Source organism: Centrocercus urophasianus, unplaced genomic scaffold (assembly GCF_019232065.1).
Source record: "Centrocercus urophasianus isolate 14NV4802_14NV808 unplaced genomic scaffold, USGS_Curo_1.0 seq_17, whole genome shotgun sequence".
Lineage (NCBI taxonomy): Eukaryota > Metazoa > Chordata > Aves > Galliformes > Phasianidae > Centrocercus > Centrocercus urophasianus.
Genome location: NW_024884722.1, coordinates 3,324,996 through 3,338,741, shown reverse-complemented (window position 1 = coordinate 3,338,741; position 13,746 = coordinate 3,324,996). Strand labels below are relative to the sequence as shown.

At 45.0% G+C, this 13,746-nt stretch overlaps 1 protein-coding gene across 3 annotated transcripts in view; it reads left to right on the top strand.

Moving 5' to 3' along the window:
• The first annotated feature begins 1,776 nt into the window (after positions 1 to 1,776).
• LOC122159856 (phospholysine phosphohistidine inorganic pyrophosphate phosphatase) overlaps positions 1,777 to 13,746 on the top strand; it is a 68,464-nt gene continuing 56,494 nt past the window's right edge. The window contains exons 1-4 of one of the 3 annotated variants that reach the window (XM_042817789.1): positions 2,735 to 4,389; positions 6,013 to 6,262; positions 12,346 to 12,533; positions 13,145 to 13,298. In XM_042817789.1, coding sequence (XP_042673723.1) covers positions 6,225 to 6,262; positions 12,346 to 12,533; positions 13,145 to 13,298 — 380 coding nt within the window. In that variant the 5' untranslated portion in view covers positions 2,735 to 4,389; positions 6,013 to 6,224. Of the gene's footprint in view, positions 1,896 to 2,734; positions 4,390 to 5,917; positions 6,263 to 12,345; positions 12,534 to 13,144; positions 13,299 to 13,746 lie in introns of those variants that run through there. The other 2 variants (XM_042817788.1, XM_042817792.1) reach the window with 2 other exon arrangements.

Genomic DNA, 13,746 nt, shown 5'->3' with positions numbered 1-13,746 from the left:
TAAAAATGACCCTAGGGTTGAGGTGGAAAGCATTCTCCTGGGTGCTGCTCAGTGCTTCTCATGTGTCGAAGTGATAAAGTTGCCTGAGGTGCAAAAGGAAAGGGAAAAGTTCCCCATTTCTGGGTAGTGTAGGTCCAGGGTGAGGTCAAATAATGGAACTGAATATGAAATATTCTTGCATATCCTCTAAGTATGGTTTTGAACAAGATTCTTTTTGTTTGTCACCAGTATCAAAGTACCCCAGAAAAACCACAGGTATGATGATCTGGTAGATAGATGTATTGCTCACTGTATTTTAAGGATCATAGAATCACAAAATGGCCTGGGTTGAAAAGGACCACAATGCTCATCCAGTTCCAACCCCCTGCTATGTGCAGGGTCACCAACCACCAGACCAGGCTGCCCGGAGCCACATCCAGCCTGGCCTTGAATGCCTGCAGGGATGGGGCATCCTGTCACCCTTTGCAGCACTGGAGATGTTTCATTTTTGGAAGGAAAAAAAATTGACCAGATTTATGGTGAGAATATAAATATTTCTGAGTTATTGCAACTGCAGAAGCTTAAAAGGTAAATTGTAGTGCTGGGATTAATTTGTGGGCAAGCAGACATCTTCAAATATGATCAGGTTAGCACGTGCATGGAGGCTGACCTACAAATAGACATGCCCATGGAAGGCACACACAAAAAGCACGCATTCATGGATTGGTTTTAGCAGTCTGTTTGAAGTTGGTTTGCTTTCCAGCCCAAGCATTAAAATTCAGCCTGAGTGCTGTCTTTAAATTGCTTTGATGCTGGGTGGGTTTCAACCCTGACCTGTCCTGTCGGCAGTGATGGCTGTAACAAGCTGCGGATCAATATTCATAGCGGGTGTCCTGGGCTGATAACACTATCCGAGACAATGTTCGCTATCAGCGTAGACAGCTGAGATATTGCGCCATTAGTGATGTTGTTTTAAATAACCTGATCCATTTCTGGGTCTATTTAGTGAATTTCACAGTTTAGATAATATCTTTAAGGAGAAGCCAAAGGCTGTTCCAGACGCGGCGATGCAAATCAATGCTGCTAAGGCTCCTCTGCTTTCCTTAAAACAAAGTGGACTGTGGTTCCAGCGCAGCTTGTGATGCGTTCTGTGAGCCACAGTCTGCTATCGATAATATTAGCAATAAGGCAGCATTTCGACAACATCGAGGGAGAAACAGAGCTATCTGCAACACTGCTGATAAAATCTTGTCTGACTGTAAAAAAGAGGGGACCTGTTCAGTTTTTTTACATGACGAGGCAGTTATTTCTCTTGGAGCACATGTGAGGAGGTGCCACAGAGGCGATGTTTGGGACAGGCAAGGCCACGCATCCATCACTGGGCTGGAGAGGGTCCCTTGGGCCAGCACAGCCATCCCCATCACAGAGGGTCCCTGCGATCCAGGTCCACGCTCCTATTTGCATGGATGTTCCGAGACGTCTGGGGAGCCCATGGCCAGCAGAGCGAACTTTCTGTATTGCACCCAACCTATCGGGTTCTGTGCCTCTGTGCTCACGTGTGAGGAGGAACTGCATGAGGGGGGTAAGCAGAGCGGGTCAGCAGGCAGACCCATAGCAGAGCCCAGGCCGCTCTCCTGACAGCGTGAGACACTCAGAGCTGACAGAAGCAGCGCAACTCAGAGAAAACGACACTCTTCCCTGCTGTTTGTAACATCCATCCCCCGCTCCCTTCAGGCCGCCTCGCCGCGCTCAGACTCCATTTCCCGACAGCCCCCGGGGCAGCGAGGCGGTACCGACATGGCGGCCTGGGCACGGGCGGTGCGGGGGCTGTTGCTGGATATCAGCGGGGTGCTGTACGACAGCGGCGGGGAGGGCGGCGGGGTGCCCATCGCCGGCTCGGCCGAGGCCGTGCGGAGGTACGTGAGACCCTGCCAGCCCGACTCTGTGCAGTGTGGGGTGGGGGTCGCAATGAGGTGAATGCTGGGGGTGCCGGGGGGGGGGGGGGGCTGCGTGCACTTTGCGTTCAGCTGGGTGAAGGTCGTGCAAAGGGCTGCTGGGCAGGTAGTGGCCTCGTTCAGCTAATTAACTTGGTGAGCTGGTCGGTGTGTCGTGGGGGCAGGTGTGGCACTGGGCTCTATTTATTTCAAGGTAAATATTGTCTCTGCGTTTGCTGTACACGAGGTTGCAGTGTGTTCCCTTGCTTTTCTGTTGTTGGGATGCAGATCTGGGATTCAGAGTAGACCCTAGGAGGAAAAGATTACAGTAAAATAAAAGCTTCTATTTCTCCTCAGGTGTAGAGCAGCCTGTTTGCTGAGGGCAGAGGCGTGTGCTGCTGGGTGCGACCTCTGCCAGAATTAAACTTCCCTGGCTTCCCTTCTCATCTCACCCAAATCCTCCTGATGACATTATTTCCCTGCTGAAGCTGTGGCTGACAGTCAGTTTGCCCATGAAGGAGCAGCTCCTGCTCTCCATCTTCCAGGATAAGACACCCTATCACCTTCCTGCGACAGCACTCTGTCACATCTCCTTGACTGGCATTTTCTGATTACTTTGCCTGGGCTCCCGGCTTCTCTGTCAATTCCCCAGGAGGAAGAATCATAGAATCATTAAAGTTGGATAAAACCACTAAAATCCCCAACCCCAGCCCACCCCACCATGATCACTGCCCATGTTCCTCAGTGCCACATCCCCATGACTCTGGAACATCTCCAGGGACAGTGACCCCAATACTCCCTGGGCAGCTGTGCCACTGCATCACTGCTCTTTCAGAGAATAAATGGTTCCTAACAACCAAGCTGAACCTCCCTGGGGGCAGCTTGACTCCATTACCTCTCTGGTGGCTGCAGGAGATGGTCAAAAAAGCCAGGTGTTCTGCTCAGAAAGAGGAAGGACGCACATGCCTGCCATCAGAGCCACAGACTAATTTTGCTTTATTTTCTGTATCATCTGTAGGCTCCTTTATCTTGAGGAGAAACTGCTTGATTCCTTCTGCCAGAATTTTTTTTGCATGGCTGTGACAAAATGATTTTGTTCTCCTGTGGCTTGTTGCCCCTTTGGTAAATGGGGGGATTTATTCCTTTGTTTCTTTAGACTTTAAGTGCTTCAGGGGCTTCTCTCTTATGCTGAGTTTGTGCAGGGTAGCCCTGATCGTAGCTGAGGCATTCAGGCATGGCCATAGTAAACATAAATAGCAACAACCATATAATTACTGTCTGCAAGCAGATCATTTCCTTATAAACCAGGACATATTAATAATATCTGCATCACAGTTCCCCAGATGTTTTTGACATATTGTTTGTTTCTCCTAGGTTTTTAAACTTTATTTTCCATCAGGTTGCGGACTGTTATTTAATAACTGTGTCACTGCATTTGCTGAAACCTCCCATATGGAGGCAACATACACTGCAATTTAACTTACGGCAATGCCAGAAATGCGCTGCTGAAACAACACGAAAGGTCTGGCCTTGGGCTAAATACAAGATATTACTGTCTTTCTCTTGAAATGCTGGAAGTATCTGGGCCCCTGTTTCTCGTTAGGCATTTCTGCATCTCAGCAGCTAATTTGACCTGATGCAGAGGGGGCTTCAGGGCATCTTTGAGGAGGGTTTGGAGATGCTGAATTGGGCGGGATGTGTTGAGAAGGGTTGGGGTTCAGGTTGGGGACAGTGTGGTGCCCCTGTGTGCAGCACTTTGCCCACTGCCCTGTGTGGAGACACCCAGATCCAAGCACCACACTTACTTCTTAAGGAGTGTGCTAGGAACAGGGAGGCAAGTGTTGGTATACCTGGTCTGCTAGACGTGTCAACAAGAGGTTCTATCTGTGGCAATTGGAGACAGCACAAATGACCACTGAAAGGCATCAGGAAGCAAAAAGAAAAAGCATGTTTTGTTCAGGTCATTCAGTGCAAGTGGGTAAGAATGATCATCTTCTGTGGGTAAAGTCAAGTAGCCTTATTTATCTCCCTATCAGGTTGGTAATTGTTGTAGCTCACACCACATAAAATCCTTATTCACTCATTATCCTATTACGAGTTGATCATTAATATCAGTGTCCGTGTCACAATAGGGCTCGGTGGTTCCATGCAGATGGATTAAAGCAAAAAGTGGCTCTTTTCTAATTAATTCCTTTTTTTTATCGATTAAGAAGTCGTAAGTGCAGACAGCTAGGAACTTTATAACTAGTTCTCTTTGATACAATCTTTTGCAAAGAGATGTATCTAAAATTTCTCAGCACATTTATATATTTCACAAGTCCACTATGATTCTCAAACACCATTCTGACGTTGATTCATACCGTGGATATGAACTCTCCCAAAGTGGTGGCTGACCTGTTGTCTTCCTGCATCATCTCCCACACCATTACAGCAATTAACTTCATGTAACGATGTATACTACACAACAATAAAAAATGTAAGTAAATATTTTCATTTGCTGTTGTTTTCATAGGACTGAAGTCATTTCAGCTCCTCTAAACCTGTATTTGCTGCGTGATTTTTCTTGTTTTCAGCAAAATTCTGCTGTGCAGTTATTTCAGTTAGCATTTCAGAGAGTAGCAGTGTAATTTTTGCCAGCAGAATTCAGTCTGCCTTATGTTTATGATGGCTGCAGGGAGTCGGGTTTCTCATTTATTTTTGGTTTTAGCTTTCAGTACAGTCAGATGGAGTGAAAAAAACACCAAAGAAGCTGATGGGCTCTGAAATGCCCTGACCAGGATGACATTCAGTAACACAATTGTCTGTACTTTAGAGATTCACCCAAGGAATGGCTCACTGTCTAAGCTGGTGTTACTTGTGATGACAACGGAGAGTGTTTTATTCCTAACGCACATGCAATTTTTACCAATGAAATAATTCAGTATGCACTGGATGGAAATGGGTGAATAGGGAGCAAAGGAATGAACCATGGAAGTATTTGTTGTACAGAGCGCACGTCCTTCTGTTCTCAAGTAGCACTAAGGTGGATCTGGATCCTTCAGATGCTTGGCCAAACCATGGCAGACAGGTATCTCTGTGGCAAAGGGCATTGGCACCACTGTTTTAACCCAGAACCCAGGGTGCCAAAACACACAGAAACCCAGCAGGGACTGCTCTAGTTCATTGCAGGTGAGGGTATTGGAGAGGTACGTGACCAGACAATCCAAAAATGTGTTGTTAGGATCATTTGGCCCTTTGAAACTTTTAACCCACCGCATTTCCTGGCTGCTTAGTTTGCTGTGGCATGCATTTGTTGTAAATGAGTTGTAATGGAGTTGAATGAAACACACCTCTCTGCAGATAGCTGGCAGATACTGGCTGCCATTTGGGGCAGATGAGAAAGCCATCAGTGACTTAAAGCCTTCTGTTGGAGCCAGCCTTAACAGCACCTCTATACTGTGCTCTTATTGTCTTAATTGATTTATACAGCATTGGCATGAGGTGAGCTATTCGCTTTTTATCTTCCAAATAACAGGGAGTTGGTCCCTTATAAGACAGAAGGTGGTTAAACACCCATAAAAGATGCCCAAGCTGAGCTCTGCTATTTGCATTTACAGCCCTGTGCTGATAGTATGGCCATTAGCATATCCATATGAAAAGCACACAGTGGTTGGACCTTTACAACATCCTGTTGTTTGGCCTGTATAGTGCATCTGTGAGCCGGGCCTTCTACAGGGGCCCTGAAAAGAGCAGCGGAAATCTGGGGCGCGGGGAGGCTGCAGAGCAGCTGGGCAGTCATGTTAAAGTCAGCTACCTGGGGAGCCGGACAAGGAGAGGATTGTGAGCAGAACAAGTGGAACGGGAACTGTAAAGCAATTCGGCATGTGGGGATTCGGGCGGGATGGTGGTGGGTTTACAAAGAGCCAGCTGAAAGCGTGGGTAGGGCAGGGAGCAAGAAATCTTTGTTGCAACGGATGGTAACCAAAGCAAAGTTTCCTGGTTTGCTACATCTTGAGGGCATGGGATAGCAGAAGAGTCCTAGAAAGGCTTTCAAAACGAACTATACAAACTCTTGGGTTAACATCCATTTGTTTGTCTTTACACTTAATTCTGTTGGCAGTTTCTATCTGCAGATCCCAAAGAAGGCTGGGTGTGACCATCTGCCTGCTCTGGAGGCAGCCTGAGAGACACAAAGAGATGGAGCAGTCCCTTGTAGGCACAGAGGTATTCACTGGCTGAGCCAGGAGCAGATCCAGGAACTGACCCTCACTGGCTGTGAAGTGGCCATAGCTCCTCAGCAGCCTGTGGTCCCATGTTTCTGCAGCACTAGCCATGTACTCAGGCTTCTTGAAGTGGTGGACCTTCCTAAAGTAGGTTTTCTTCACTAATCAGCAATGTTTGTTATTGTTTTAAAAAGAGCTGCCTGCTCAAAGGTATAGGTACTCCGAGCAAATGCTGTCTGTGTAAATTGCATGAATAAGTGCTTACACTTCTGGAATTTAAATATCATTAACCTTTAGGATCTTGAGCTATTTACCACCCATCAGCACAATTATGGCACATACTAATATTTACCAACAAAGAATAATAAAATGTATTACCACGATACCCACTAACAGTGCTTGTTCTTCTACCATCTAAATTCTGATTAATTCTGAAATGGATTAGCAGCTCTCTGCCTCATTCAGAGCCTTAGAACTTGAGACTTGTCTCAACTTAATGCTGTTAGGTAACTTTTTTTCCCATCTTTCATGTTGGGTGAACTTGGTCTGGAATCTTAAGAACCAAACCAGATCCTTTGCATATCCTCAGCAATAGCACCATCATTTATTACCACCATTAGGTTTAGGGGCCTTCATTAAAATTGCACATAGTCCTTGCAAGCGATGCCCTGGCAGTAGTTCTTAGCTGTGCTGCTTCTTCAGAGTACAGTGAGAGATGCAGAAGTCAGCTGAGAGGTTCTGCAGGTACCGAAGGACGCTCAGCTGAGTTTTGCTTGCTTTGAGGGAGCTTGTATCTGCATTTGGATCCTTAGCAGTTCATCACTTCCAGATTGAAGTCACATTAGGTTTGCTGAAATGCAGCTTGCTTTGCTGTGAAATCATGTGGCACCTTGTAGAGTGCAAGGCGCATCAGAGCGAATTATTTATTGATAAAATAGGCTAAATGAAGCCTTTTGGCAATTGACTTGCTTAAAACAGAATCCATTATTTACTAACAGATGCTGTTTGTATACAAACTGAGAATGTGACAGTGACAAAGATAGTTTGGTTTTGATTGAACTTTTAATGGAATAATTAGTGGCTTCAGAGACAAAGCAACTGCTTCAGGAAAGAACTAAAACTATTGGAGTACAATTAATTATATTGTCCATAAAAATGTTTTGCCTAATGAAAATAAATATATTCCAGGTCTGTTTCTGCTAACTGAATACCCCAAAGCTCTGATTTTTGTTATTGACAGCTCCAGAGTGGAGAACTGCCAAGTGTTTAAGGTCTACCAGAATTTATTTTGCTCCAGAATGCACCTGTAGGTTTGATCAGCATTCGGTGCTGTGTGAGTCTGTGATGTAATCTGCCCTTATGCTCAAGCAGGTGAAATGTGATTTACATTACCAAGTAATGAGTTCAGTAATTCCAGTATCTAATTGGTGCATCAGGGGAAGGCAGCTGGTGTGAGAAATGCAGGACTAGACAGGTCTTGTGTTCTGTATGGGAACCCAGTATCTGTACTTCTTTAAAAATACTAAGGGTGATTTAGATACTAACTAAAGTGTTGGTAGGATTTCAAGTTTACAATGAACATCAACTAAACAATTTAAGCTCTTGCTGTCAAAGTGTTTCTAAGTGGTGTTTCCAGAGTCCTCAGTTCTATAATGGGACCATTTTGAATTTCACCACTGTCCACCTAACAAGACCAGGCATTAATTACTGTGACCTGAGCTGGCTCTTCATGATGTAACTGACTAATTATTGTGGCTAGAAAAGAATATTTGCCTTCTTTGTATAGCAGTGTGTGATTTGCTAGGTGAATTAAGGGGAATGGGGCACTTGCCTGTGATGGTGGCCACTCTTCATTGCTTCAAAAGGCAGTGCATGAGCCATGCAGTGAGCAACATGGAATAATATGGCCCTTCAGGGGTTTCCTTTTGAATGATTTCAACTCTTCCGTTAGCAAAACCTTTCACTGAGCCAGAGGGTGGTCAGAGATGGGGAGGCCAAAGTTTAGCCTTCACCGTGCCCTCAGTTTCTTTTGCTGTGTGCAGGACAGCACAAATTGCAGGAGTGATGGCTTTCAGTCCAGATCCTTGGGCCATTTCTCTTCCTGTTGGTGTCACAGTCTCTTCATTGTCTAAAAGAACAGCTTTTGTGTTTTATATGCCCAAGGGCTGCCCATAAAGGTTGGCAAGGGCAGCTGGTTAAGTCTGCACAAGGTCAGTCAGGATGTCTAATAATTGTCCTAACACTTTACCTGTTATGGAACAATAATGAGAGTTTTTTCATTATTTTCGGGTGAGTGAACCTGGCAGATGCTGACAGCCAGCAGATGTGTAAAGTTCGAGGTGATTTGTAAGGGACTGGCTCATCTGACGCACAGTAATTGCACTGTGGGACATTGTCACTCAGCGTCCCGTCCTGCTCTGGCAGGATGAGGTAAAGGTCAGTTCAAAGAGCTGGTACAGCAGGAGGGACAGTGCCGGGCTGGAATTCAAACCTCGTCTTCCTATCTCCTGTGTACTCATCCTCACGATGTGCTTGGTACTGAGTTCTAGATTTAGGGATTGCTTGGGTGACAGAATAGTTGTTTTGCGACCAAGTGGTGAAGCATAGGAAGAGGTGCTTTTACCCACCTGTTGGTATTTTAGTTCTGTACTCATCTGTCCAAGTATTCTTTGATTTTAAGTATGATTTGCAGCTTGGAAGTTTTGTTAGCTTTGTTGCTTTGAGCTTAACAGGGTTGCAGGTGAGCTCATGCAGCAACAGGACTGTCAGACTGCTCATCTGCTCTCTGCAGCCCTCTGCACCTAGCTGTCCTCCTCCAAGTACAGCTCTGACAAGTGTTTTTTGCAGCAGAAAGGGTTTTAGCAGTTTGCCACCTGGGACACCCAGAGAAGCCAGCTCTTTGAGCACGCAGGCAAAACTGAAGGTTCCCTGTTCCTGCTCTGGGTCTGGAGCCCATTTTTCTCTACTTGCAAGCACCTAGTCCATTGCTCTTTATCTTACATCACAAATTTTGTTCTTTCTCTTCTCCCAGCATCCTCTCAGTCAGCAGTGCTAGAAGGTGCAGTAACACGCTCTGCTCCTGGTCCATAGGTGTGAGCATTAGCTGCTGCATCAGCTCAGAAACACAAGGTTTCCTCTGAGAGCCTACAGTACCATCACGTGCTGCGTGCTGAGCACTGAAGGACTGGTCCTGATGTGCATATAATCACAGTTAGCAGTAGGTGTGATTGTATCACACAGGGATTTGGCAGAGAGCTCACAGGGGGATTTTTTAGGGGCACCAACTTGGAAAGAACAGGTGAGCTTTCACTGAAAAAGTTTTTATGTAGCTATAACTCTTCATTGTAGATTCAAGTGTTTTTGTTGATTTTCCTTTGCTTAGCATTCCAGGATGCTTTTGAGAGCTATCTTTGTGCTTCAGCCAAAGAACTCCTATTTTCTGACCAACTTGACTGTATTCTTTCCAGGCCTTGCTTCTTACCAAGAACTCTGTTTGTTGCGATGATGATTTCTGGTTGCCACAAGGCCAGGAGCTGCCCAGGATATGTCTAATTCTGTCACGCATTTTAGAAGTGCAACTGTGGTTTTCATCTAAAATTCTGAGAAGAAGCTGAATTTGTAATACAGGAAAAGCTGGTCTTTGCTTTCAGCCAGCTTTCAGACCAGTTTGGGCACATTTATTTGTCTGCACAACTCAACGGTTAGCGATGTTCCTGAATTCATTTCATTGACCTTTGAGAAGAGAGGATATATTCTTATTCAACAAATGTCTGTTTCCAGACAATCATGAATCACAACATTTTTTACCTTCAGAATATATATATTTTTTGAACAACAGCACGCTGTTAAAAGTTTATGCATCCAAATTACATTGCTTTGCTTTTTAACTATAGCTGAAACCGTGTTTCGAATAACAGATGTGGAACACTGTCATCTCGCTGTCACACCAATTGTTCATTGTTCTGAGAAGGTCACATCATAATTCATTAACAATAATTATTCCCTGTGGACGCCCTGCACTTCTTCACTCAATTGCTTCATTAACTTGCGAGCGAATCTCACATTCACTGCTCCAATCAATGAAGATATATTTATAACGTACAAGTGGATGCTATTAGTTACAATATATTAACTGCCTAATTTAAAATAGAAAAGCTATCTTTATGAAGGGCAATTAAACACTAAGTGTAATTGATAATTCACATACCTATGATTAGGAAAGACAAATAATAAGAAAGAAATGAATCACCTGTGTTATTGAGGAAGACGCTGGCATGCAGCTTTAATGAGCAGAAGGGGCTCTCTGGATCAGGACTGGATTTCTAAGAATTCTTGGATGGAAAATTCTTCGTCGGATGTGTTGTGTCTGGGATTTGGTGTTTGCACCAACCTGTTGGGATCTTCTTTCCTAGAAAAAAGGACCCACACTTCTTGCTAAGAATCAGTGCAGGTGATTTCCTAATAAAAAAGCCATCATTCTTCCTAACACACACACACACACACACAAAAGAAAAACAATATTAGTTCAGTAACAATTGAAACCTAATCTCAAACTTTTACCTACGTATCTGAACCTGTATTAGGCCAGGTCCAGGTCCTCAGAGATGGTTGTATACATAGTCTTGCTAAAACTAACAAAATTTAGACATTTTAGTACATTTGAGGAGCTGAATGAGGGTCCCTTTGGCAGAAATTAAGAAAAAAAGATTGAGATAGATTTTAAAGGCCTCTCTTTTGCAATGACCACATTGAAATATGTTGATTTTCCAAAAGGCAGACAGCTGATCCTTGGAGAACAGATCTTTTCATGATATCTCCTATGGGTCACCACAACCTGGTGAATCCCAGCTTGGAAAGGTGAAATGCTTCTGGTGCAGTGCAACGAAGAATGGTTAGAACATATTATTTTCATGTGACAATGAAAGCTAGATGAGATAATGACATTTCTGCAAACGCTGAAGCACTGTGCAGTGTGTACTGTTGGCACCTTTGTTTGCAGGTGGGGAAGCAAAAATTGCTGTGAGGCAGAGGACTGGCATGAGAATGCAGAGCAGTGATCCCCAGGAATGGTGTCCTTGGCTCTGGGCGCTTGAGGCCATATTTTCTTTCTTCCCTTGAGAAGTCAAGAACTTTTTTTTTCTGTAAACATTTATTAATAAATCAATGAAACTGCTCTATTTTTCAGGATTACCCAACAAATAGCAGCACAGGTGTTTTATGAGAGATTGCATGGTAAATGTGACGGAAGCCATCCCTGCATTGATAAAAGCATCATTCTTGCAGCACAGTGTAACTGGCAGGCCTCGTGCCTGAAGTCTGCAGAAGTGCAAAGCTGTGCTGTTACCTCCAGTGTAAGTGCTGATCACTGTAGCAGATGACCAATGAGTGGAAAGGTAAATCCAAGCTAAAGTGCTAATAGTGCTATTGCACCAGCTCCTGTGCTCATGGCTGTGCAGTTTGTGTGTACATCCTGGGAGTGCTTTAATGATACAGGTGGGAAAGCAAAATTTCAACAGGATTTGGAGGTTTTTGATACATGGAGAGAATGTGAGCATGGCAGGCTGAGGTATCCTGCGTATCATGTCCATCATCAGTGCTGCCCCCGTGGTGATGTTAGCTCTGCTCCAGATGCCAGTTCCATGCTATGCAGGGGCTCTGCACGTGTAGTGCCCTTAAACTGCTGGGTGACTCACTGCAGCCTTTCAGTACCTAAAGGGAGCCTATAAACAGGAGAGGAGTCAACTCTTTGAAAGGGTAGATAACTGCAGGATGAGGGGAAATGATTTTAGGTTGAAGGAGGAAAGATTTAGGTTGGATGTCAGGGGGAAGTTCTTTACCAAGAGAGTGGTGAGGTGCTGGCAAAGGCTGCCCAGAGAGGCTGTGGATGCCCCGTCCCTGGAGGTGTTCAAGGCCAGGTTGGATGGGGCTCTGGGCAGCCTGGTCTGGTGTTAGATATGGAGGTTGGTGGCCCTGAATGTGGCAGCAGGGGGGTTGGAGATTCACGATCCTTGAGGCTCCTTCCAACCCGAGCTATTCTATGATTCTATGATGCTAATTCCGTGTATTGTAGGGATGCCTACATGGTCATGATAAAGGATCCTGCTCCTGTTGTCATCGTTGCATTTTTATTGTAATTATCCACTTTTTATGTGGTTTAGCAAAGCTGATACTCCCAGCTCCTTTTCCACGTCCAATTGACCCAATTAAATTCTGCTGCTTTTACTCGACAGAATCAAGGCGTCCGGCCTAAAGCTGCGGTTCTGCACTAACGAAACACAAGCGACCCGAGAGAAATTCGTGAAGAAGCTGCAGGGCCTGGGCTTTGACATCTCTGTGGCTGAAGTCACCGCCCCAGCACCAGCAGCCTGCCGCCTTCTGAAGGAGCGTGGGCTGAGGCCACATCTGCTCGTGCACGATGGTGGGACACCGCTGGGACTTGGGTGGGGACAACCCAGAGGGATGTAGGCGTCTGTGAGCAAACAGTGAAGTCCCATAGCTTGGTGGTGGAAGAGCTCGTAGCTGTTCTGTTCCTGTTCTTTCTTCAGTCATGAGACTCTAGAAGAGCTGTAACAGAATGGCTTGAGTGTGATCTCCATCAGTAGTGCAGTGAAGGTAGGCTGATGCAGTGACTTGGCAAAACGACAGCCAAGGAAGCCTCCTTTTGCAGGGATATCTTTTTTGGAGCAGTAAATAATAGTGTGGGAAGTAAAGAGCAGAGTTATCTGCAAACAGGTTATCCCCAGGTCTAGGTGCCTGTGTGTATTGAGCCACTTAGAAGTGGGTGGCAGGAGCTCAGGCAACAGTGGGAAATGGTTTATTTTTCTCCTCCTCGTGATGAACAGCAGGATCTAACCAGGAATAGAAGGAAGCTGAAGAACAGACTTGCATTTATTTATTTGATTCAGACGTATTTATTTTTTTTTTTTATGTGTTGAGTAAAGAAGGAAAAGAAACTCAAATCTACAAGAAAACCATCAGTTCAGGTAGGATACAAAATGGTAAGGAATGTATGGATTTCTTTTTCTTTAGATCTTGTCCCTGAATTTGCTGACATTGATAAAACGAACCCAAACTGTGTGGTTATCGGAGATGCAGCAGAAAATTTCTCCTATGCAAACCTTAATGAAGCTTTCAGAGTTCTGATTGGATTGGAGAAGCCTGTTTTGATCTCCCTTGGAAAAGGGTGAGTTGAGCACTGCTTGTTTCTCCCTCTTGTCTTTCTATTTTTTAATTTCACCCAATGCCTTTGTACTTAGTGGAAGCCAGATACTGGCTTTCACGCTGCCAACTTCTAAGTGGTTCACTGATGTGTCTAAATGGAGAGGTTGATCTGTTGAGTTATCTGTCGATGAAAGATCCTCAGTGGATCTGTGAGGATCCACACTTGGCCTCCTGTCTTGTCACTTTTTTTGTAGTCTTTCTAGAGATACAAGGAGAAACTGAAGTGAGAAGGTAAAGGGTGGTATGGATGCAGCACTCACTGGGATGAGACTCAATTCATCACTGTGCACATTTGCAGAGAGCACTGGCAATCACTCAGCATGCAATGCCAAATCCTCCAGCTAACTTGGCAAATGCTCATCAGGAGGTCTCTGTGGTGCACTGGGTAGGGCATCTCTTGAATTTCAGTT